Source organism: Salvelinus sp. IW2-2015, linkage group LG9 (assembly GCF_002910315.2).
Source record: "Salvelinus sp. IW2-2015 linkage group LG9, ASM291031v2, whole genome shotgun sequence".
In the NCBI taxonomy this organism is placed as follows: Eukaryota; Metazoa; Chordata; class Actinopteri; order Salmoniformes; family Salmonidae; genus Salvelinus; species Salvelinus sp. IW2-2015.
In genome coordinates, this window is record NC_036849.1 from 245183 (window position 1) to 271586 (window position 26404).

The 26404-nt window shown below is 41.6% G+C and overlaps 2 protein-coding genes across 3 annotated transcripts in view; one reads left to right on the forward strand and one right to left on the reverse strand.

Moving 5' to 3' along the window:
• Nucleotides 1-14533, reverse strand: part of gpr137c (G protein-coupled receptor 137c) — a 59641-nt gene extending 45108 nt beyond the window's left edge. The window contains exon 1 of the mRNA XM_023993895.2: nucleotides 13838-14533. Within this exon, the coding sequence (XP_023849663.1) occupies nucleotides 13838-14224 (387 nt within the window). The 5' untranslated portion in view covers nucleotides 14225-14533. The remainder of the gene's footprint in view (nucleotides 1-13837) is intronic.
• Nucleotides 14534-14898: 365 nt separating this feature from the next.
• txndc16 (thioredoxin domain containing 16) overlaps nucleotides 14899-26404 on the forward strand; it is a 58109-nt gene continuing 46603 nt past the window's right edge. For both annotated transcript variants that reach the window (XM_070445075.1, XM_070445076.1), the window contains exons 1-8: nucleotides 14899-15427; nucleotides 16099-16181; nucleotides 16684-16757; nucleotides 16933-17007; nucleotides 18654-18775; nucleotides 19113-19203; nucleotides 25303-25465; nucleotides 25810-25976. In XM_070445075.1, coding sequence (XP_070301176.1) covers nucleotides 15271-15427; nucleotides 16099-16181; nucleotides 16684-16757; nucleotides 16933-17007; nucleotides 18654-18775; nucleotides 19113-19203; nucleotides 25303-25465; nucleotides 25810-25976 — 932 coding nt within the window. In that variant the 5' untranslated portion in view covers nucleotides 14899-15270. The remainder of the gene's footprint in view (nucleotides 15428-16098; nucleotides 16182-16683; nucleotides 16758-16932; nucleotides 17008-18653; nucleotides 18776-19112; nucleotides 19204-25302; nucleotides 25466-25809; nucleotides 25977-26404) is intronic.

Consider the following 26404-nt stretch of genomic DNA (forward strand, 5'->3'; position numbering starts at 1 on the left):
TGTGGGAACTCCTTCAAGACTGCTTGAAAAGCATTCCAGGTGAAGCTGGTTGAGAGAAAGCTTTGCACATTCTTGGCAGTCATCAAGGCAAAGGGTGGATTTTGAAGAATCTCAAATATTACATATATTTTGATTTGTTTAACACTTTTTTTTGGTTACTACATGATTCCATATGTGTTATTTCATAGTTGTGATGTCTTCACTATTATTCTACAATGTAGAAAATAGTAAAAATATAGAAAAACCAATGAATGAGTAGGCGTTCTAAAACCTTTGACCGGTAGTGTAGGTATTACAGACTCGGTCGACGTTGAACATTTCAGTGATGACACTTGCCAGTTTGTCCGCGCATGCTCTGAGTACTGGTAATCTGTCTGGAAAGCCATTAAACAGCCATTAAACTCTGTAACTGTTTTAAAGTCACCACTGGCCTCATGGTGAAATCCCTGAGCCGTTTCCTTCCTCTCTGGCAACTGATTTAGGAAGGATGCCTGTATCTTTGTAGTGACTGGGTGTATTGATACACCATCCAAAGTGTAATTAATAACTCCACCATGCTCAAAGGGATATTCAATATCTGCTTTTTTTATCCTTCTACCAATAGGGGCATTGGAAATCCTCCCTGGTCTTTGTGGTTGAATCAGTGTTTGACACAATGTTGCAAATGTCAGACAGACAGCAAGGTTAATACAAATGTCTAGATGCTTTTTACAGTGGAGATCACGTTTATAAATTGCCTAGCTGGGCTAATGAGACAGTGAGATGGAACAGTGAACAGGCATTTTAATGTCATAGCCTTAGCCGGTGGTAACTTGTGGAATAGACACCGTCTGGAACGCGGTTTTAACCAATCAGAATCTAGTATTAGACCCACCTGTTGCATAATATATTGAAAGATACAGTACTCAGGAAACAGCAAAGGGAGCACCCCCCTATCCACATTGACGGGACAGCAGTGGAAAAGGTGGAAAGTTTTAAGTTCCTCGGTGTACATATCACCAACAAACTGAAATGGTCCACGCACACAGACAGTGTGGTGAAGAAGGCGCAACAGCGCCTCTTCAACCTCAGGAGGCTGAAAAAATGTGGCTTGTCACCTAAAACCCTCACCAACTTTTACAGGTGTACAATTGAGAGCACCCTGTCGGGCTGTATCACCGCCTTGTACGGCAACTGCACCGCCCACAACCACAGGGCTCTTCAGAGGGTGGTGCTGTCTGCACAACGCATCACCGGGGGCAAACTACCTGCCCTCCAGGACAACACGCGATGTCACAGGAAGGCAAAAAAGAACATCAAGAACAATAACCACCCGAGCCACTACCTGTTCACCCCGCTTCCATCCAGAAGGCGAGGTCAGTACAGGTGCATCAGAGCTGGGACAGAGATAGACGCTGTTTTTCAATCTCAAGGCCATCAGATTGTTAAACAGCAGCCACCACTAGCACAGAGAGGCGGCTGCCTACCTACATACTTGATATCATTGGCCACTTTAATAAATGGAACACTAGTCATTTTAATAATGCCACTTTAAGAATGTTTACATATCTCGCTTTACTCATCTCATATGTATATACTGTACTTCACTATCTATTCTTCACTATCTATTGCATCTTAGCCGCTCTGTCACTGCTCATTCATATTTACATTTACATTTACATTTAAGTCATTTAGCAGACGCTCTTATCCAGAGCGACTTACATATATTTTATACTTATATATTCTCAGCCCATTCCTTTACTAGATTGTGTGTATTAGGTTTTGTTGTGGAATTTTTCAGATATTAGGTTTTGTTGTGGAATTGTTAGATATTACCCGTTAGATATTGCTGCACTGTCGGATCTAGAAGCATAAGCATTTCTCTACACTCACAATAACATCTGCTAACCATGTGTATGTAACCAATAAAATTTGATTTGACTTATCTAATTAGTACTTTCTCTAAAGAACGCTGTCCCACCTTTTTGATGTCACTATCGAAACACACATTGAAAGACAGTAGAATGAATGTGCCTTAAACCACAATCCTACAAATATCCCCAGTCGACGGAATTGCACCTGTCTCCTCGTCTTAGCATGGCCTTATCGTGAGTATGTCTGCAAACATTTGGGAGAAAATGAATGAGCAAGTTGGTAAATCTGAATGTATTTGTGTCACTACCGAACATCTAATACAGGGATGGGCAACTTTGATGGGGGTGAGTATCCACATCCATACCCACACATGTAGTCAGAGCTGGCCCTAGCCATTTGGGGGCACTAGGTGAAATGTTGTTTTGAGCAAATAATTTTAATCGGCCCTGCAATTTTAGAAATGTTGACATAGGGTGGAAAGAAATATTTGCAGCTTTAAATATGATATCTGAGTGAGAGTGACAAACAAAATCAATGTAGGACCCCCCAGTCATAATTTGACCATGATTACTACAAGTTTAGATTAGAGGTCGACCGATTATGATTTTTCAACGCCGATACCGATTATTGGAGGACCAAAAAAGCCGATACCGATTAATCGGGCGATTTTTATTTTATTTATTTGTAATAATGACAATTACAACAATACTGAATGACCACTTATTTTAACTTAATATAATACATAAATAAAATCAATTTAGCCTCAAATAAATAATGAAACATTTTGGTTTAAATAATGCAAAAACAAAGTGTTGGAGAAGAAAGTAAAAGTGCAATATGTGCCATGTAAGAAAGCTAACGTTTAAGTTCCTTGCTCAGAACTTGAGAAAGCTGGTGGTTCCTTTTAACAAGAGTCTTCAATATTCCCAGGTAAGATGTTTTAGGTTGTAGTTATTATAGGAATTATAGGACTATCTCTCTCTATACCATTTGTATTTCATTAACCTTTGACTATTGGATGTTCTTATAGGCACTTTAGTATTGCCAGTGTAACAGTATAGCTTCCATCCCTCTCCTCGCTCCTACCTGGGCTCGAACCAGGAACACAACGACAACAGCCACCCTCGAAGCAGCGTTACCCATGCAGAGCAAGGGGAACAACTACTCCAAGTCTCAGAGCGAGTGACGTTTGAAACGCTATTAGTGCGCACCCCGCTAACTAGCTAGCCATTTCACATCGGTTACACCAGCCTAATCTCGGGAGTTGATAGGCTTGAAGCACAGCGAAGAGCTTCTGGCAAAACGCACAAAAGTGCTGTTTGAATGAATGCTTACGAGCCTGCTGCTGCCTACCACCGCTCAGTCAGACTGCTCTATCAAATCATAGACTTAGTTATAACATAATAACACACAGAAATACGAGCCATAGGTCATTAATATGGTCGAATCCGGAAACTATCATCTCGAAAACAAGACGTTTATTCTTTCAGTGAAATACGGAACCGTTCCGTATTTTATCTAACGGGTGGGATCCATAAGTCTAAATATTCCTGTTACATTGCACAACGTTCAATGTTATGTCATAATTACGTAAAATTCTGGCAAATTAGTCAGCCCAAACTGTTGCATATACACTGACTCTGCGTGCAATGAACGCAAGAGAAGTGACACAATTTCACCTGGTTAATATTGCCCGCTAACCTGGATTTCTTTTAGCTAAATATGCAGGTTTAAAAATATATACTTCTGTGTATTGATTTTAAGAATGGCATTGATGTTTATGGTTAGGTACACATTGGAGCAACGATACGCACCACATCGATTATACGCAACGCAGGAGACACTAAATAAACTAGTAATATCATCAACCATGTGTAGTTAACTAGTGATTATGATTGATTGATTATTTTTTATAAGATAAGTTTAATGCTAGCTAGCAACTTACCTTGGCTTCTACTGCATTCGCATATCAGGCAGGCTCCTCGTGGAGTGCAATGTAATCAGGTGGTTAGAGCGTTGGACTAGTTAACTGTAAAGTTGCAAGATTGAATCCCCCGAGCTGACAAGGTAAAAATCTGTCGTTCTGCCCCTGAACGAGGAAGTTAACACACCGTTCCTAGGCCGTCATTGAAAATAAGAATTTGTTCTTAACTGACTTGCCTAGTTAAATAAAGATTAAATAAAGGTGTAAAAAAAATAAAGAAAATAAATCGGTGTCCAAAACTTGAAATCGGCCCTAATTAAATCGGCCATTCCGATTAATCGGTCGACCTCTAGTTTAGATAGCTGGCTAGACTAACTTACCAATGTAAAAATAATTCCTGACATGGGTTAATTGAGTGAATGTCAGTGACAAGAGAAAAAGTGCTGAGCACAACCAAATTTCTAAATTGCACCTTGAGTATTCTGCTACACTAACTCTCAACTTTAAGTTAAGACCTCGACTGAGCTCCAAAACAATTATAAATGTGGAAATTGATCTGCGGGGCATACAAAAGTGGGTGGCCTGTGCCAAGCCAGCTGCCCATCCCTGATCTAATATTTCAAGAAATATGTGAAGTACGGTCTTGGGACTAAAACATATGTTTGCTGGGAAATAAATATATAAAAACGCAACATGTAAAGTGTTGGTCGCATGTTTCATGAGCAGAAATAAAAAAGCTTATTTTTATCTCAAAAATATAAATGCAACATGTAAAGTGTTGGTTCCATCTTTCATGAGAACCCCCCCCCCATATTTCTCTCAAATCTTGCACACATTTGTTTATATCCCTGTTAGTGAAGATTTGTCTTTTGCAAAGATAATCCACACACCAGAAAGTCTAACATATCAAGAAGTTGATTAAACAGCATGATCATTACACAGGTGCACCTTGTGCTGGAGAAAACAAAAGGCCACTGTAAAAAGTGCAGTTTTGTCACACAACACAATGCCAAAGATGCCTCAAGTTTTGAGGGAGCCTGCAATTGGCATGCTGACTTGCAGGAATGCCCACGGGAGCTGTTGCCAGATCATTTTATGTTAATTTCTCTACCATAATCTGCCTCCAATGTCGTTTTAGAAAATTTGGTAGTTCGTCCAACCGCCATTTTGTGGGGAAAGACTGGAATTCATAGATTAGGGCCTAATTCATTTATTTCAATTGACTGATTTCCTTATATGAACTGTAATTTAGCAAAATCTTTGAAATTGTAGCATGTTGCGTTTATATTTTTGTTCAGTATACATCTGTCCAAATGGAAGATAGCCAGCCATATGCTAGCTACAGGGATTCTTTGAAGTACAAAATAAACAAAACAATCACAAACAAAATAATTGACAGCTAAGAGAGCTCATCTTTGTATTTGTGCCATTATGGCGTCTGTGACTGCACAGGCAGCACCATTGAAGCCATCTCTTCTTTTAAATGTGCCTACGCCATGCTCTACCAACTGAGTCACAGAGAAGCACCATGTGGGTAGAGGACAAGTACACACTTTAGGAAAAAGTGTAGAATATTGAGATGCATAGCCAGCAGGAGCACTCCAACCCTCCAAGAGCCCAAACGTTGAGATATATTTGGCCAAAACATAGATGTCTATAATGTGCTATACTCTACTGTAATGTACTCTACTGTGCTCTACTGTACCCTACTGTACTGTGATCTACTGTACCTTACTCAAGTTTACTCTACTTAAGTTTCTTACAACCACATACATTCGGTCTTTAACTTGTCATGGTCTCAACTCACTGGGTCTGGATCATGGGATCAATGTCATGGTATAAATCTTGGTCTTGGCATGATACTGAATATTAACTTAGTATTTGGTTTATAAACCATAGGCAATCCAATTTGAAGAAGAAGACAATATTCACTGACAACCCAGTTGACCACTCTTGAATGTCCAATGCAGGCATTTGTTTTCTCTCAATTAAGTACCTAGCAAAAAATTATTTGTTTCTTTTTCACCATTTTGATTGAAAACAATCAGTAAGGTACTTAATTGTTACCCAGAAATGATTTGATATTGAGATAAAAATGGCTGCATTGGGCATAAAAATTTTCACTACTGTGCATGGTTCTCCCTTTATTGCAACTTTTTCACTATGTTGTTTTGATATTGACAAATTTAGTGGGGTGGTAAGGAATTCAGGTAAATATTTCAAATATGCAACACAAAATAAGTGTGTGAGTGGTATTTATGTCTACCTGACATATGATGGAAGATATGTGTGCTGATTTTTGGGGGGGAAAAATAGGATAAAAATGTGCATCACTGCATCACTTCTGTAGAATGGCCCATATCTACTGAGATAAAATAATCTTAGATCAATATTGCATAGTAAAAGGCGTCCCAGGTGGCGCAGCAGTCTAAGGCACTGCAGTGCTTGAGGCGTCACTACAGATCCGGGTTTGATCCCGGGCGGTATCGCAGCCGGCCGCGACCGGGAGACCCATGAGACTTCGCACAATTGGCCCGAGTCTGTACGGGAGTTGCAGCGATGGGACAAGACTGTAACTACCAATTGGATATCACAAAATTGGGGAGATAAAGCTGTAAAAAGCCAAAAATATATATTATATAAAAATGTATATACTGCATAGTAATACAAACACAAAACAGTTACCTACACCTCGGCAGAAAAATGCCTTCTCTCAGGGTATCCCAAACTCGATTCTCGGGACCCAAAGGGATGCACATTTAGTTTTTTGCCCTAGCACTACACAGCTGATTCAAATATTCAACTAATTATCAAGCTTTGCCCTATCTTCTATTGTGTCACTAGGCAGGGAGTCTTGGCATAGCTTTTATATAACTATGGGTTAACTGTGAGGAAGCCCACAGACACACTCTTGGTAATGCGTCTGTCTGATGACTCAGCTAAAAAAAATAATAAGCTTCTTCAACTAAATTACCCTCTTTATCCCTGGCTGTCTCTGTGGTTCTCTGGCAGATTTACAGGGGCTTAACACATCATTTCCTGTTGACCTTTTCCCTCTCTATGAGGATGAACAACCCATTCAGAACTGCAGAAGCATCCCGTAGCCCTTTACACTCACAGCCCCTGTCATCGTGTACACGGGTTAAAATTGGTAGATTTGGTCATTGAAATGTGCCTCAATTGGAACGCAGTGGCTGTACAGTAACATACTATATATGATGTCAGAGCTCAGTCTGTTCGCTTTACCGTGCTGTATGGGTTTCAACTGAGCCATTCTAAATGTGTGTACCAAGCGCAACAAAAAGATGCCCCCATCCCCATTGTTGCTATCTGAGTGAGGGCAATGCAGTAAATTCGAGAGGAGTTGATGTGTTCTGAAAGATGAGACGTTGAGGATTATAATAAATACCGCTTTGATGTCATGCAAGTAAACCCACACACGGGTGAGTACAAATGTGCATTTCACATTTCAAAATGTAAACTCATTTCATTTATAGTAGAAACATTTATGATCGCTATGAATGATGTACAGTCAGTAGAATGACACGCGTCATACCCCGGGTTGTCCTGAACAGAATGAGCCGTATTGTGAAGAAAGTTAGTTGCGGAACACGCACTCGAATGCCCTCATGACTCAATTAAGTGCCTTGTGAAAGCCTAACACTGTAAGATCTGTAAAATACCATAAAAAAAGATCATATTCTATAATTTAGCTAGTCATGTTGGCAATAGTTCAAATTCTGCCCACCTGACCCAGATCAAGACTTATAATGGAATGTTTTTGCATTGAGTAAACAACAACAGTAATTGTGTTATGGTGGGGATACAGAGCTGTGTTCCAAACCCCAAAAAACGGCAATGTGCTTGTTTCTGTTCCTCAACAGCAAAGCTAGTAGAGCAACAAAGAAAAAGGCCCTTATATTTGAAGGTTCTTTCTTTCCTCGAGTCATAAAGTGCATTAAAATGACGTAGGAACTGTGCCGTTTGGAGAGATGTGTAGCCACTTGGAGAAACCAGTTAGTCCTCTCACTCAAACCCTTGTAATAGTTTTTTTTCTTATGTTGCAACTACCCCACAAATTCAAGGAATATTCTTCTTTATATTACTGAATGTATCCAGAGTATTTTCAGATTTTGTTATTTGAAAAATGCTTCAATAAGTACAGTGTAAAATGCACATAAAATCAACAGTAATCTTAGGTCTAATAAATTTCCCCATAATCTCCAAAATGCATTTTATATTTATTCTGTTAGAAACATTTACATTTTGCCTTATATGCCAATTTCCATGAGTGTAAAGGGTTAATGTAATGTAATCCTTCAGTCAATCACAGTGGACTGACTCTAAGGTAAAGATCAATGTATACTGAGGTATCAAATCTGGGAGATGTGTCTACGCAGATTTCTCAAAAACGTATGTTATTAAAAAAAAAGTTATTATGATTGTAGTAACAGCTTTATAAATAATATCGATTAATATATGCCATTTAGCTGACACTTTTATCCAAAGTGACTTACAGTTATGCGTGCATACATTTTCTGTATGAGTGGCCCCAGCGGGAATCAAACCCACAATCCTGAAGTTGCAAGCGCCATGCTCTACTAATTAAGCCACAGAGGAACACATCTAAACTTTAGAAGCTTTCAGTTGAGGGCTAAAGCTGAGAGTAGTAGATGAGAAAAACGTATTTTGAGCATAAGGAAGGATACTATTGCACTGATGCAATAGGAAAGGAAGCCCATTGGGTTAATACATCTGGGTTGTGTTCAGTAGCGCACACTGTCACACAACACTTTGCAATAAAACAAACAAAAAAGCATTGTTCTTATTGGAGAAGTTCAGGCACCTCCCCATTTGACTATGTTTCATAAAATTTTTGTCCCTAATGAACACGATGCAGATTTCAGCAGACAGATGTTTATATGGGAGAGATCGAACCGTAGGTTATATGACTTCAGTATTGTGAAGATATGCAGGGTCATGACTTCAAGTCAGAGGAATGCAAGATTCTATTGTGTCCTCAGGGTCTAGCGCTGGCTTTGACAACGTCACGACTGGCCTTAACCCAGTTTCATTCATGACTTGTGGACAGGCTGTAAAAACCATTTGACTGGAACTTGAACACGATAATCTGACAGACAAAAACACTGAGACCTGCAAGGGCCTCTGTTTTCAATGCATGGTCCTCTTGCTACGAAGAAAAACCTGTTTGTCCAACCGGAGGTAGACAAACAGAGACAGGCCCCGGTTCCCAGCCTTCTCTCCATCACTCACAGAGGGGAGAGAGAGAAAAATAGAGACACTGGGAGAGAAAAAGCAAATGAGAGAGAGAGAGAGTGAGCGACTAAGAGAGGGAGCAAGAGAAAGAGATAGAGACTGGGAGGGAGAAAACAACAGAGGGACTCGGATCGAAAAACCGAGAGCGAGACTGGGAGAGAGAACAACAGAGATAGACATTCGAAAGAAAGAAAGGAGATTTTGGTTGTGAGGAACAGGAAACTCATGGTGGAAATGTTGTTGAGTCAGATGCAGATGACACTCCACACATGGCCCATACTGTCTGAGTCACAGGTCACATGTAAATGACTGGTGTAATGTTACACAAACGTTTGTGCAACACCTGCGGCCGGGCAGTCACATTCATGCCACTCTCAGGAGCATAAGCAGAAGCTACCACAGAGGTAGCAGAGACATGCACCTATATGGCCGATGTAGCTAGACTAACTATCCTATCCACATCCTCAAAAACTGTAATCAATGGGCTATGCTTTTCATTTGCAATCACGACGGAAGAAAAACCGAAGGACGGACAATTTCTTGATTTCATTGATAACCACATTCAGGCAAGTCCAGGGGGAGAAACAAAACAACATTCCTGAATCCTGGTATTCCGAAACGAAACAAACGATACCGGTGAATAAGAGCTCTGTTGGACTGGTCTGGTTACCTACTTCCACTGTGTATGTAGGGTGAAATTGCACCAATACGCAGATCTTGGGTCAGTTTTGCATTTTCCCCAGATTTGGATTAGGGGAGGGAAAGCTGATCCTAAAATGTAGGGTATCTGTATCCCACAGCCAGGTCTGTAGAATTCATAGGGCTTTGGCTGCCAATACTGTGTCATAGTGGCAACTCTGGCCTAGATAGTTAAACATTACTACACAGTACTACGTTCAACACCGCTCCAATCAGTCAATAGTGGTGAAGAAATCTTCACGAGACCACTTGTCTGTGTTGGAGTTCGGGTAGTCTCCTGTTTTTCTTCAATCTTCCGCTCTCAGATCATTTATATCGTCAGTGCTTGCATAGCGATATCCAGTCGGAACTCATTATCTTTGCAAGGACACACCAGCTAACTTGTTACACACTTGTTTATTCTCAGGTGTTTGAAATAGAGTGAATCCCCTAAAAGTTGGAATCAATATTTCCCAGTTTGGGCAGAGAATGACACGCCTTTTGATGACAAAGAGTCTTTAGTCAAGATGGTACCATTTTGCTGTCTCTTTCTCGCCTCCCCCCCTCGCTTTTTCTCTCTGCTCTTTTCACTGTTGCATAAGTCACATGTCAGTTTAACTGTAACAGCACACAGCAGCCAGCCGGGCTCCGGCAATGCATGCATTAGGCCAGACAGCAATTTGTACAGATCACATGCACCGGGGAATGGTTGTTTAATGTAAACAGTTGGTATTCAAGGCACAGCAAGCCATAATGTGTTTCTGCCACGCAACCAGGAGAGTTGCTGAAAGTGTAATCTGACAAATGAATTGGTTATCACTTCGCCCCCATCTCCTGGGATGAGGTGGGAGGGGAGGAGGAGAGGGGGGAGAGGGAGGATGGATAGAGGTAGACTTTTACAAGGGGAATATAAAAGCACATGACACCTCATGCATGGCTGTGTCATCGGAAAAGAGGACAAAAAGGCCTTGACACCTGACTTGTCTGTGAAACAGTCAACACACACACCTTATGGCAACAACTCCAGACCTAGCCTCCCTTTGATGGAATGCCATGTCAGATAGGGCTGTGACGATACCAGTACTGCAATATCTTTCCCATGGCAAAAATGAAAACACGAAGCAGACCTAACTCTTTGGTCCTTTAAAACCAGGAAAATAAATAACTGTGACTCTGGATGAGAACATAATGAAGTGTGTTTCCAACATTAGGGGCTGTTTTCCTAAAGAAGTTAAATATGCTTCGTGTTTTGTTTCCTTGTCGCGATAACAACGAGTATCGCGATACTGATATCTTCCCGGCCCTAATGTCAGAACAAAGAAAAAAATGAGCAAATCACCAACTTGACTGGATTACCACAATTACCTAGGTATATTATAGTGTTACCCACAGATGACCTATTTCAATCAGAACTGTCATCATGATGCACCATACGGACTGTCAACACAAATCATCAACTAATTGGGGCATGTGTTATTTGAAAATTGCAACAGCAGGTACCAAGGGATATTCCACTGATTGTCCTCATAAACTCATGACGAACATACATTGAACAGATGATGAAGGTCACTGCCAACGGTAATGGGATGCTTCCAGGTGCGACCCCCCCATCTCCCTCACACAACAACCCCTCCAATACACTATGACCATCCTTATCCATCTTCACAAGAAAGGGTCTATATTTGGCAGATTTGGCAGATATTTGGAGACTTCAGATGATTTATGCTATATGTGAGGCAGAGTGCTAGAGCGCTTTACTCCTATACTGCTCGCTGCCTACAAACCTCTTTTTGTGTGACTGGAATAGTACAGGACAAAGAAAGGGGTGATGTTATGCTTCTGATTGGCTACCGTGTTTAAATGCCACCTAGTGGCGGTATCAGTGCACTTGCAGCCTTTCGCTCGAGCAAGAGAAGCTTCGCTTTGCTGAGACTTGGGGAGAGAAAAACATTCACACACCCCTCTCTTTGCTCCTCTCCAAGCGATGGACATATGCCACACAGAGGCTGCCAGTACTGCTCTGGGACACAGTAGGGATTGTCTTACAGGTTTGAGGGTTGTTGTTGCTGCTGTGCGCAGTGAGTCAGTCCACAGTGGAACAAAGACAAGAGAAAGGGTGCGTGAGAGTGACTGCTGTAGCCTACAGTGTGAAGAAGAGCTGATTGGAAGCAAGCATCAAAATATTTTCAGATGTGATAAGAGTCAAATTTAGACAAACAAGATAGGTTTTGAGGCTGTGGGAACCAGGTGAATAGTCATGATACCAGGGTTGGCTTTAGTATGCAAAGGAGATCTACTCTTTTGAACTGGATTTTCCTGTAAATGACTATAGGTTAGTTTTGAGACTATTTTTCCAGTTGATAGTGATGTATCCTAAATAGGTAGACAAAGGTAGAAATATGCAATATCCTCCTTTGCATATTTGGGTATTATTCTACACACTTACTATTATTTTAATGAGCTCCACCACTAAAAAAGTACAGCACAGTAGAGCTCAGTAGAGTAGAGTAAAGCACAGTAGAGTTCAGTACAGGAAGGTCAAGTAAAGTATAGTTCAGTACAGTACAGTATACTGAACTCTACTGTGTACTGTACTGAACTCTACTCCACTATATTCTACACTACAGTACTGAACTATATTCTACTTTTCTTTACGGTACAGTACTGAACTATACTTTTCTTTAATGTGCTGTACTGCGCTCTACTCTACTGTACTGTCCATACTTGTGAAACATAGACGTCTATGTTTGGTTCAGACCAAATCTGAACGTCTATGTTTGGGCCAAATGAAGGCCGGTCCAGACATTCCTTGGATGTTGGAATCAAGGGCAGGACGGACTGACCAAATGTCAACTACTTTTCAAAATGCATGGACATCCGGTGTTGGTCGGTGCTCAGTGGGTGAGGATGCTGCTTACAGTAAATGGAAAGAGAGGGGGCTCATGGGTAGGTGCCTACCTCCTAACTCTTCTACATTTGCACACACTGTACATAGATTTTCTATTTTTCTTTTCTATTGTGTTATTGACTGTACGTTTGTTTATGTGTAACTCTGTGTTGTTGTTTTTGTCACACTGCTTTGCTTTATTTTGGCCAGATCGAAGTTGTAAATGAGAACTTGTTCTCAACTGGCCTACCTGGTTAAACAAAGGTGAAATATTTTTTATATTTTTTAAAAGGTGTTAGTAAGATCCGGGAGAGGTGGCATTAATTAGAGAGAGGGGTTGTCTAGACTGTTCACACTCTTGCTTTGACCATCAGATGACAGAAAGAGAAAGAAAACAGTTATCAGCTGAACATAACAGTACTATGCCAGTGGAAAGGAGATGACCCAACTGTGGCTTGTGACTACTATGATTTCCCATTGTAGCTAGCAATTTTTCGGAAATTGTGTTACCGATTTTAATCACTTAATAATTAATAACAAAGTCGATATTAGTAAAAACACTCGAACTGATTCATAGTTCTACCTTTACGTTTTACTTCTGTGAACTTTCATTATCCTCCCTCCTCATGAGGGAGATAAATGAGACAATATCTTCAAGATATGTGTGTTTTTGGTAACGGAATTTAAAGGCACAGGGCAATGTTTCTTAAAGGCAGAATTTCCCCCCCTAAACTAAATATATGTTGATATTAGTTGGCTGGGGTCTTAACTTCCACATTATTGTGTTTTGATGTATTTCTAATATCTTAAAAAAAAAAAATACAAGACCCCTTTTCAATCTGTCTGACAAGAATTCAAAACCGTTTCTTATTTGTAATTTTTTGGGGATGGAAAACAGTAAAAAAATATATATTTGTCTTAATTTCTCAAAAATACAGACTCAGCTTTCATTTGACACCCAATTTGTCGTGCGCCTGTGAACTTTACATGTTGGTGCTCATGGGTCCTTTTACATGGAAATGGCCCTATAGGCATATTGTCTGGAGACATACTCTTTACTCATAAATTTAGCATGATAAATTACATGTACAAAAAAATATGATAAACATGTTTAGTTGATAGGCCTATAATAAAGATGACGTATGACAGACGTCTGATTGTGTGTACATGAAAAACATGACTTTACAACATCAGAAAATGTATCAACATGCACTTACCTGTGCAAAATAAAGATTGAGCAGACACAGAGTGAAAAATTGGAGGCATACTGGAAAACAGTACAACAGCCAGTAAGGCAAAGGCTGCAACTGGTTTGCTTGGACAACGTTCTTGAAGTAGAATGAAAATAATGTAGTCCTTAGCGCTGACCACAGCAAACAGAGAAAAAGAAAGACACTCTGGTAGCTGAAGCGCTTGTGTCCATAACGCAAAATGAGCCAAAGTTGCAAGTAAACAAACACAAAAAGTAGCGAATATAGGATGGTATACACAATGGTGAGTCCGAGCTCCACAGACGGAGGAACCGCAGCTCGAATCGGTTCATCACTTGAGTCCGTTACAGACGTGAAAACACTTAGGCTGACCTGGTTTTCTTTCAACAACATAGCGAACGGATAAGTGTAACAACAACGACTTAAATAAGCATATCTAATGTTTTATTCTAAAATAGTAGAAGGTCCAGTTTTTGATGTATTTTCCACGAATTTGGTATAATTTTTTTAATGTCCACTCAAAAACAAAAGCACGAGCTTGATAAAACTACACTAACTAACTAACCACCTACCGACATAAATCCGAGGGTTAGCGACAGAACGGATGACTTAACAGCTATAGCTATAAAACAGACAAACAAGAAAACCCTCCAGTCTCTGCAAAGCAGCTCATCTGTGCAAAAAAACAACTCCGGAAAAAAAGGGGACGTGAAGTAGGGAGAGATCAGCTGAGTGAAGCTGCAGTTTAGAGCCCGCCTACTGACCAATAAGCTGCAGCCTTGAACTAGCTATCAATCAACGCCATCTTGGCTCCCTTTCCATCACACATTGCGTTGAAATCACTGAAATGCCTCGCAATAGAACCATAATGGTGTCCATTTTCAGTCCATATCACCATGTAGAGTTTTCTCTCCACCCACTATTTCAACATTGGTCAGTATGGTACCCAGCCTCCAGAATCCTTCTTTGTGATTGGCTTGCAATGATGTCAGCTCTGAAGGTGCAGGTCTCTTAATTTTGGATTGGCTGTCAACTGCTTTTAAAAATCCATCACTCTGATTGGCTAGTTAGGTGGGACACAGGAAGATGAAACAGCAAAAATGTTCTAGAATCCCTCTTTCACTTGGGTAGTTTAGCTATATAATTTCACAAAAAGCAAGTGAAAAAAACTGCTCGTTACCAGGTCGTGTAAGTTGTCTAAAAGCTAGTTATATAAAATGCTTCTGCAATGTATTAAGAGTGCCCATATCGTGGTCATGGAATTTAAATGGCCCTTGTCTGGCTACTTTAGCTAGGTAACGTTAGCTGAATAGCGGAGCCAAGGCGTTATGCCATAACAGACATAGACAGCTTGCATCGTAGAATGTAACTTAATTCCATTCATTTCTACTAGATTGTGTCGGTTCAATTGATCTGTTAGGTTCGAGCCTTCATCGACCATGGCATGGTTCATATGTGTCGTCATACTTTTGCTCTGCTCGAAAAGTGAGCAGTGCACCACTGGAAATGCCTCAAAACTCATTGAACACACAGCTGACCATTTTTTCGAGAAAATGCAATCAGGAAAGATGTATTTTATATACTTTGGAAAACAAGGTAAGTGACATTAACAGGCGAGAAAAATATGAGCCCCCAAGATGCCCTGTAGACTTGCTGGTGGACATATTGCACTGAATACTCTAACAATTGCAGTTCACGACCCTTGCTCAGGTAGGGACATTAATCTCCCCAAAGTGTCTGGAAGGCCCGGGTTCAAGACTTGCAAGGGGCGTTGCACTAGCACCATTTGCTAAATTGGTGTCAGGAGTTGGATGGGACCCTTGAGGCCCTCGGAGAGGCGCACGCGAGGAGGGATTTAGTATGTAACGAACGACGATAGTGCAACACACTTGCGTGTCTCAAACCAGGGTCTCTCAGCCTGCAGGCAAACTCGCTAGCCACTGCTCTAATAGGGTTAACTCACTCTGAGATTGTAATGAGCCTACCTAGGTATGGGTTAATAAAATACTAAATTGTATTGTAATGACCCTAGTTAATAATTGCCATACTACCTTCCCCATGGGGATTATATCATAATTGTTGTTGTGGTTATTGGTTAGGGCATTTGTCATTGGGTTCACTGCTCGCTAGTTACCTCGTGCTATTTCCTTGTTTCATTACAGTATGTTTGCCTTTTGTAGTGCAGTTGAATAATGTATTTAACACAATTGTTTACTATTCTAACCCCACAGTTTATAATTCCATTTATTTTTATTTTTGATTACAAGTCAATCCAACCATAGGTCTCTTCATTGAACAGCTGGAGAAGTCTGCAGATGCTCTAGAAGATTATGGTATTTCAGTTGCTATGGTAACCAACACAAATCTTTATCCCTTGATTTACTCAAGCACCACTGGCTTTTGCTGAGTCAATGTTGCACAAGGAGAAATTAGATATTGATGGGAACCTTGGGAGGTTGTAGTGGTATTGTTTAGATATATTTTCATATCTGTCATATAAAATAATTTTATTTTGACATCACTGGAGTGCTGGATTGTTTGAGAACACAGCATGTTGTTGATTCTACTTGCAAATTGGAGCAACTTTTGTTCATTCCACAACAAGTAAGACAAATCCTCACTGGCATATTGTTACTATAAGAAATGGTATGGGTTTTTGAAAGGACTGTATAGTTGTCAGCTGTAGTATGCATTGCTGGCTGCCAAAGGCCTCCTGTTAGAGACCCGGAGTCCAGGTATTCTCTTTGACCACTTTGATCAGTTTTGCACTACAAGTACACTTATGTGAAGAGCAAACTAAACGAAACATCTGTTTGAAATGAATTGTTTTCAATGTCTATGCATGTTTGCAGGTAAATTGTACTAATGAACACATAGAAAAGTACTGCACTGGAGAGAAGCTGATGAAAAAAGTTTATTTGTTCAGGTGTGTATTGTATATCCATTGTGGATCTTAAGCAGCTTAATTAAATATTGTGCTAACAGTACATGCATATTACACCTATACAATGTAATTTTAGAACGCACCTTATGGTTTAAGATGAACAGATGTTTCTCACAAAAATGAACAAATAACTACTATATTATTTGTTGTCTTACAGGGGTGGCAATGTCCTGAAGAGTTTCGACACAGACACCGTCTTCGACGTGAACGCCATAGTCTCTCACGTTCTCTTGTGAGTAAAGAGTTTGTAAACATTTCCCCTAAACACTGATACAGGGTTAGATATTGTAAAACCTCTATAGTGGTTGAAGGGGCAATCAGCAGTTGCTTGCTACATCCATTTTTGGACACTTGTAAACATTTATGATACAGTATGTACCCATTTGATTCTTATATTCTTGAAGAATGTGACTTATAAATGCCTCATGAGCTTAGTTTAACTGTCGTACCCATAAGAATTCAGATAAGCTTCTATTCCAATGTTTGTAAATATAATAAATAAAATGCTGTATAGCTTCAAAATATGGTTAAAACTATAATTGTGATATCATGACTATGAATTTCAGTGACTACATTTCTCCAGACCCATCCCTCAGCTTTTTACTGAAACAGTGGCGGGGATAACGCTTAAAGGTTGGCCCTTTAAGGGTAGGGTAATCTGATCCTAGATCTATGGTTAGGGGCGACTTCTAACTTAAGCTGGGAGTACAGTAGCTCACCTAGGGGTCAATCGATGTATAACTCTCACCTTTGGAACTCTGGCAACTCAGTAAGTCGGTGCCTGCCGAGTCAGTGTCTTTGTAGATGGTGTCTCCAAGTAACAAATAATGGAGACAACTGATGGGTTATTTGAGCTAATCCATACTTTGAGCTTGGCTTTAGGCAGCTTCTCGCTTCAGCGGATGCGCTGTAGCCTCACTGTTAGGAATAGGCTTTGACAGACCCGTGGCGGCAGGTAACCTAGTGGTTAGAGCGTTGGGCCAGTAACCGAAAGGTTGTTAGATGGAATCCCTGAGCTGACAAGGTAAAAATCTGTAGTTCTGCCCCTGAACAAGGCAGTTAACCCACTGTTCCTAGGCCATCATTGTTAATAAGAATTTGTTCTTAACTGACTTGGTTGTTAGATCGAAGTTAAATAAATAAAATTAGTGTATCAAGAAATTACCGGTCACTTTAAAGGGTGACTGCACTTCTGTATTTGGCCTCATTTTAGATTTGGTTCATTTAACCAAAGGTAACCCAAATTTACCAAACACATTATGATTGGGTCATCCGAATTGATGTTTACTTGTGTGCTGACAGCTGTGGGCAGGATTGAAACAAACCCAACCTTCATTTACGTTGTGATGCAATGACGACCACAAGTCTCACAAAACTGTTTTGGACGAGACTGACTTTATGACCAATATTAACCTATTTACACTTTGTAGTCAATTTTGACAGTATAATAAATGCTTCTGACTCATAGGCTGTTTAAAAAAAATATATATACGTTGGTTTTTAGGGGCAGTTGCTCTTTAATTCAACATGTACGATATAGAGTACACTGACAAATGACATACCATTTTTAATTTGTGTGTACATAATGAATAGAAACTCCCACACACTTTGCTTGCAGAGTCTCTATTATTGATTGTGCTATTTTGTGACGCACAGTCAATAAATTATACCCTTTGAAAGCACTGTATGACTTTTTATTCATTTGAAGTATTGTAGGGTTGAGTAAATCTTGAGTGCTGTTGCACAATGGAACATGAACATGTACGAATGCATTTCACTAATTTGTGTACAGTAACCTGCTAGGCGAGGGAATTTATTTATTTGAATGGCCATATATATGTAATGTAATGGTATGCATGTGACTTGTCCCTCTCGCAGCACTGTGCTTTTTGACGAGGTGAGGTACGTCCATACAATTGCTGAGCTACAGTCAGTGGAGAGGGCAGCTAAAGGCAAGGCTGACATTGTGCTAGGCCATGTCCAGGTCTTGGGCTTACCAGGTAAGGTCCAGTCTCCCACACTACCTCAAAAGGTTAATAATAAGGAAGGAAACCACAAGGGGTGCATCTCAATTAGTCTGTTTCCTCATCTCAAAGGGCATATTGCTTTCACCCAGCATGGGTTTTCAGATTTAAGAGAAATCCATTTGACTATCGACTTGTTGCCGAGGATGAAAGTAGTTTTCATATATCATACATTTCTTTATATCCAAAGCTATAGAAAATGATTTAGCTATTCAACCCCTTGGTTCCATTTTAGTGCAGCCTAACACTTTGTACCAACTTCTTTGATTTTTGTCATTCGGTGTAACCTTCACGTCCCTGTCATTCTATCCAGAGCACCGAGCGTTGATGGAGACAGCGTTTGTGTACGGAGTCAAGTACCAGTTTGTGCTGACCACAGGAGGCCCAGTGCTGACGAACATGGGGTTAGTGTTCTTCCATCCATAGTCCCCTCGGGAACCCCATCTAAGCTAAAGAGGCCACCTCTCCCCAGTCACAAGATAAAGCTGGGCTGTGTTCAGTAGGGAACAGCGTGGCAAAACAATTTTCAAAGGAAAATAGGTTTGGGCAGTAGAGTAGACGTGTATACGGGAGTTATTTGGAAAAGTGTTTTTATAAATGTGAATATTTTTAAGGAAACACCTGCAGTCAACTCTTGCAGTGTGTATATATATATATATATTTTTTTTTTTTCATTATGACGGTAATCCCCAGTCACGTGGTGTTTGTTTACAAGCACACAACGACAAGAGACCTGAGTCACTTACTGTCCGTTTATACTATACAAGTGTCACTCCTCCTAATGTGGGTGCTAGGTAGTGCTACGTAAACTCGGCAAAGAAAGAAACGCCCTCTCAGTCAACTGCGTTTATTTTCAGTAAACTTAACGTGTAAATATTTGTATGAACATAAGATTCAACAACTGAGACAAACTGAATAAGTAACACAGACATGTGACTAACAGAAATAGAATAATGTGTCCCTGAACCAAGGGGGGGGGGGTCAAAATCAACAATAAGTCAGTATCTGGTGTGGCCACCAGCTACATTAAGTACTGCACTCCTCATGGACTCCACCAGATTTGCCAGTTCTTGCAGGGAGATGTTACACCACTCTTCCACCAAGGCACCTGCAAGTTCCCGGATGTTTCTGGGGGGGAAATGTCCCTCACCCTCTGATCCAACAGGTCCCAGACGTGCTCAATGGGATTGAGATCCGGACTCTTCGCTGGCCATGGCAGAACACTGACATTCCTGTCTAGCAGGAAATCACACACAGAACAAGCAGTATGGCTGGTGGCATTGTCATGCTGGAGGGTCATGTCAGGATGAGCCTGCAGGAAGGGTACCACATGAGGGAGGAGGATGTCTTCCCTGTAACACACAGCGTTGAGATTGCCTGCAATGACAACAAGCTCAGTCCGATGATGCTGTGACACACCGCCCCGGACCATGGCGAACCCTCCACCTCCAAATCGATCTCGCTCCAGAGTACAGGCCTCGGTGTAACGTTCTTTCCTTTGACGATAAACGAAAATCCAACCATCACCCCTGGTGAGACAAAGGGGTGAGCACTTGTCAGTGGCGAGCACTTTTTGCCAGTCCTCTCTGGTCCAGCGACGGTGGGTTTGTGCCCATAGGCAACGTTGTTGCCGGTGATCTCTGGTGAGGACCTGCCTTACAACAGGCCTACAAGCCCTCAGTCCAGCCTCTCTCAGCCGATTGTGGACAGTCTGAGCACTGATGGAGGGATTGTGCGTTCCTGGTGTAACTCGGGCAGTTGTTGTTGCCATCCTGTACCTGTTCTGCAGGTGTGATGTTCGAATGTACCGATCCTGTGTAGGTGTTCTTACACGTGCTCTGCCACTGTGAGGACGATGAGCTGTCCGTCCTGTCTCCCTGTAGCGCTGTCTTAGGCGTCTCACAGTACGGACATGGCAATTTATTGCCCTGGCCACATCTGCAGTCCTCATGCCTCCTTTCAGCATGCCTAAGGCACGTTCACGCAGATGAGGGACCCTGGGCATCTTTCTTTTGGTGTTTTTCAGTCAGTAGAAAAGCCTCTTTAGTGTCCTAATTTTTCATAACTGTGACCTTCATTGCATAACGTGTCTTAACGACCGTTCCACAGGTGCATGTTCATTAATTGTTTATGGTTCATTGAACAAGCATGGGAAACGGTGTTTAAACCATTTACAATGAAGATCTGTGAAGTTACTTGGATTTTTACAAATTATCTTTGAAGGACAGGGTCCTGAAAAAGGTACATTTCTTTTTTTGCTGAGTTTATTAACAGCCATTGTCAGCCAATCCAGTAGAGGTTGGAAACTATGGTGCGCTTTGATTGGTCACTCGCGTCACATTACAGAGGATTTAAATAAACTTTAATCCCGCCCTGTTCAGCTCCCTCGCCTATGCTCGCATTGCTCATTAAAACTTATTTTTTTTATAAGCACATAGTATTTGGGATTGACTTTAAGAAATTTTGCTAAATTAATATTATGGTGTTTCTATTCCAAGAAAAAAACAAAAAAAACTCTTCCTTTCCGTTAGGATGGAAAGGAAAATATGGCGCTGTACAATGTGACGGTCGGGAGTACAGTACTGGGCTATTTAAATAAAGGTGACACTAAGAGCATAACATTGCTACTGTATAATTGTAGTCTAATCAATATCCAAACAGAGATTCAGTGGAAAATAAAATTGATTTACATTGTTTTAGTTTGAACTAGCACTAAGAACAGAACAGGGGGAACGTTTCCCTAGTCAGCGCCATTATTAGTGCAATGCCCCTTAAAGTGTTACACGGAAACCAAACCGACTGTGTGCATGCGCCATCGTGCATAAATGTATTTTGTCACCCCACAACAAACGCGATCACAAAACGCAGGTTAAAATATCAAAACAAACTCTGAACCAATTATATTAATTTGGGGACAGGTCGAAAAGCATTAAACATGTATGGCAATTTAGCTAGCTAGCTTGCACTTGCTAGCTAATTTGTCCTATTTAGCTAGTTAATTTGTCCTGGGATATAAACATTGAGTTGTTATTTTACCTGAAATGCACAAGGTCCTCTACTCCACCAATTAATCCACACATTAAATGGTCAACCGAATCGTTTCTAGTCATCTCTCCTCCTTCCAAGCTTTCTCTTCTCTTGACTTTATATTGCGATTGGCAACTTTCATAAATTAGGTATCCGCCACTGACCTATTTTGTCTTTCAGTCACCCATGTGGGTATAACCAATGAGGAGATGGCACGTGGGTACCTGCTTCTATAACCCAATGAGGAAATGGGAGAGGCAGGACTTGCAGTGCGATCTGCGTCAGAAATAGAACTAACTTCAGCTCTTCGCAACGCAGATGCTTGTTGGCTCAATAATTGAATAATATAGATTTCAAAATTTATTTTGCAACACCCTCGATGCGAGCGGTGTAGTCAGCCTGTTACTCTGTGCTACCCGGGGTGGGGGTCCACCCCACCCTCCTCCTCCCTTCCCTATGGGCTAGGTCGGTCTTCTGTGCGTAGCTCTGCTGCCCGTCCCGTGTCCCCTGCTCTTGTGCCTTGAACCTTGCGCGCTTTCAGTGGATACAGCTGGAGAACTGCAAGGCAATCCCATTGTGCTCCACTCGGGAACCATGACCAATATATATTGTCCTGCTAATAACAGGGCTATTAAATATCTGTGAGAATATCCAATGGGCTTTTATAATAATAATAATTGCTTTGTTTAAAAAAAATCCAATATTTTTTCAAATAACGTAAATTGAGCGAGGAAAGTTAAGGCCGGCACGGGTATGCACAGCTTGCACGGTATGCAGTGTCTTAGACCGTTGCGCCACTCAGACACTGTACAATGTGACTGGTCGGAAGTGGGCAAAAGTACTACAGTAAGGGTAAAATAACCTTAGTAACAACAGTTTTAGTCAGTAATTCTGAAGTCGTGCACAATTATCAGTTTCTATTTAGGTTTGTCGCCCAGTCATTGTCAGACACAGTAAGAGCACTGATTATGCTTTTCGGTCTGGAGCAATGAAGTGGTGACGCAGGGTACCGTACTAAACCACAAATTACCTCTAAACCCCGCAGCATAATTGCTAGACTTTTAGTGGAGCAACCACTGTATATAGTTGCAGTCTGTTCACAACCGTTTGCCAACTAGATATCTTATAACTACAAGGGTTAACTGTCTAAAATCTGCAGTTTTTTAGTTACTTGTATAACTTGATGAGCTGGGATGTCTAACCTGCAAATAGTTTGAGACTGTATAAGATGCTCTCAATGCGCTCAGTAGCATTTAGCTATGGACATTTACGTATACTTGTTAGCATTGCTAACCTTCAGATTACAGAGCCTCAGTGGGGTTTGAAAATAGTGCCCCTTGTGTTCAGTGTCTGTATTACCAAATATCCAGGGATGGCACAAGGTCTTTATGAAGGTATGAAAATCTGGATACCGCCCAAGTCTAACGAAAAAGAAGAGAGAAATATTGGTCAAATACAGGATGTACATCCCCTTTCATTCTTGTTTCAAACTGTTTTCTCTCTACTGAACATGACCGTGATGAAACGGTGTATGAAAGAATATGCTATTGAAACATCGTTCCCTCTTCTGTGTGAAAGTCAGATGTCTAATAACCCTGGATGATATATGTAGATGCCTATGTGGTATGCATGGAATGTATGACCAAATGGGTCTGCACCAAGACAAGGTAACTAGAATCCTCTTTCTATATACACTGCTCAAAAAAATAAAGGGAACACTAAAATAACACATCCTAGATCTGAATGAATGAAATATTCTTATTAAATACTTTTTTCTTTACATAGTTGAATGTGCTGACAACAAAATCACACAAAAATKATCAATGGAAATCAAATTTATCAACCCATGGAGGTCTGGATTTGGAGTCACACTCAAAATTAAAGTGGAAAACCACACTACAGGCTGATCCAACTTTGATGTAATGTCCTTAAAACAAGTCAAAATGAGGCTCAGTAGTGTTGTGTGGCCTCCACGTGCCTGTATGACTCCCTACAACACCTGGGATGCTCCTGATGAGGTGGCGGATGGTCTCCTGAGGGATCTCCTCCCAGACCTGGACTAAAGCATCCCCAAACTCCACTGTGGTGCAACGTGGCGTTGGTGGATGGAGCGAGACATGATGTCCCAGATGTGCTCAATTGGATTCAGGTCTGGGGAACGGCGGGCCAGTCCATAGCATCAATGCCTTCCTCTTGCAGGAATTGCTTACACACTCCAGCCCACTGAGTCTAGCATTGTCTTGCATTAGGAGGAACCCAGGGCCAACCGCACCAGCATATGGTCTCACAAGGGTCTGAGGATCTCATCTCAGTACCTAATGGCAGTCAGGCTACCTCTGGCGAGCCCATGGAGGGCTGTGCGCGCCCCCCAAGAAATGCCACCCCACACCACGACTGACCCACCGCCAAAACCAGTCATGCTGGAGGATGTGCAGGCAGCAGAACGTTCTCCCACGGCGTCTCCAGATTGTCACGTCTGTCACATTGCTCAGTGTGAACCTGCTTTCATCTGTGAAGAGCACAGGGCGCCAGTGGCGAATTTGCCAATCTTGGTGTCTCTGGCAAAATGCCAAACGTCCTGCACGGTGTTGGGCTGTAAGCACAACCACCACCTGTGGACGTCGGGCCCTCATACCACCCTCATAGAGTCTGTTTCTGACCGTTTTGAGCAGAGACATGCACATTTGTGGCCTGCTGGAGGTCATTTTGCAGGGCTCTGGCAGTGCTCCTCCTTGCACAAAGGTGGAGGTAGCGGTCCTGGCTGGGTTGTTGCCCTCCTACGGCCCCTCCACGTCTCCTGATGTACTGGCCTGTCTCCTGGTACGCCTCCATGCCTGGACACTACGCTGACAGACACAGCAAACCTTCTTGCCACAGCTCGCATTGTGTGCCATCCTGGATGAGAGCTGCACTACCTGAAGCCACTTGGGTGTGGGTTGTAGACCACGTCTCATGCTACCACTAGAGTGAAAGCACCGCCAGCATTCAAAAGTGACCAAAATCAAGCCAGGAAGCATAGGAACTGAGAAGTGGTCTGTGGTCACCACCTGCAGAACCACTCCTTTATTGGGGGTGTCTTGCTAATTGCCTATAATTTCCACCTGTTGTCTATTCCATTTGCACAACAGCATGTGAAATTTATTGTCAATCAGTGTTGCTTCCTAAGTGGAGAGTTTGATTTCACAGAAGTGTGATTGACTTGGAGTTACATTGTGTTGTTTAAGTGTTCCCTTTATTTTTTTGAGCAGTGTATATGGCTTAGACTTTTGCTCAACTCCCAAATGACCCCTAGACATTTTGTGTAGATCTGAAAGTTTGGATACCCGAGTCATTGATAGCCTAAATATACTTATTCCAATATTGCTTACACTCATCTCTTTCTTTCAGATCACACAAAAGGGTAGGTGCCTGTGCACAATTTACAATTCGGCATATTACGACTATTGGTGTCATCTTCCTCTTGTGCTACATTGCAGGGTGGAGGATATTTCATCTCTGACAGCAGGTCTGTGGTTCCTGCACTGTAAGGGTGCGTCCCAGTCCCAGCACTCAGACCCCTGTCCACACACGGCCCTAAGGAGAGCCCTCACCACCCTCCACATCTACACTTTCCTCCAGCTGATGGAAGCCCCACTGGTGGTGAGAAGCCAGGTTGCCCAGTCTCAAATCAGTCTCTACTCCCTAGCTGGTGGATGATTTCAGACAGAGTGAATACTGGAGCCACCCTACTTCTGGCAGTCCCTGCCACAGTGTCTATGCGTCCCTTATCAACAATATATTCACTTCAAAGATAACTTCAAAATTCAAAACAAGCAAATAAAACAGCCTTCATGCTAAGACAACAGTTTGATTAGTGATTCTTAGGCTACAGGCAGAATACATATATCCCTTGTTGTTGGAACTCTAGTGATTTTTGCTCCGTCTTTTTGTCGTTATTGTTCATGTCTGGGATTAAAAAAGTTTACAATTTCTCTCCCTATCAGAGTGAGGCCTCAGTGGAGCCCTCAGAGGTGAACATGGTCCACAGCCACCTCCAGGTGCCCCTGCTCTTCCTCTTCTCTCAGCCCCACACGGTGGCCCTTGACCGGGTCACTGCCCAAACTCTAGCCTGGAGGCTGAGAGGCCAGGTGGGCCTGGTGCTCATCCACAGGTCAGTACCAGTGGAGGGCCTTGACAACACTGGCTCATCCTACCTTTTGTTGGGTTGTGTTAATTTGTCATGAAATGGAAGAAAACAGTCTGAAATTGAGTTAAACAGGTTGGTAGTAGGGGTACTATCTGTTTGTCTTATAAGAAATGCTTGTTTTTGTTTGTATGTTTTACATTTGAGTAATTTAGCAGACTCGCTTATCCAGAGCGACGTCATTCCCTTTTTCAAACGGGGGATTTTGAAACGTTTTGCTTCAGTGTTCCCTAATTTAACATTACCCTGGTTATAGTCATCATGGGTTGGTAGTTCCTACCTATTGCAATATGGCTTGGTCCATGATCTTTAACCCTCTATGCACTCATAAAGATCTGAAGGATTTGTAGAGTGAGCAATATGGTAATAGTTCTGATGAGCTTGGCACTGGACCC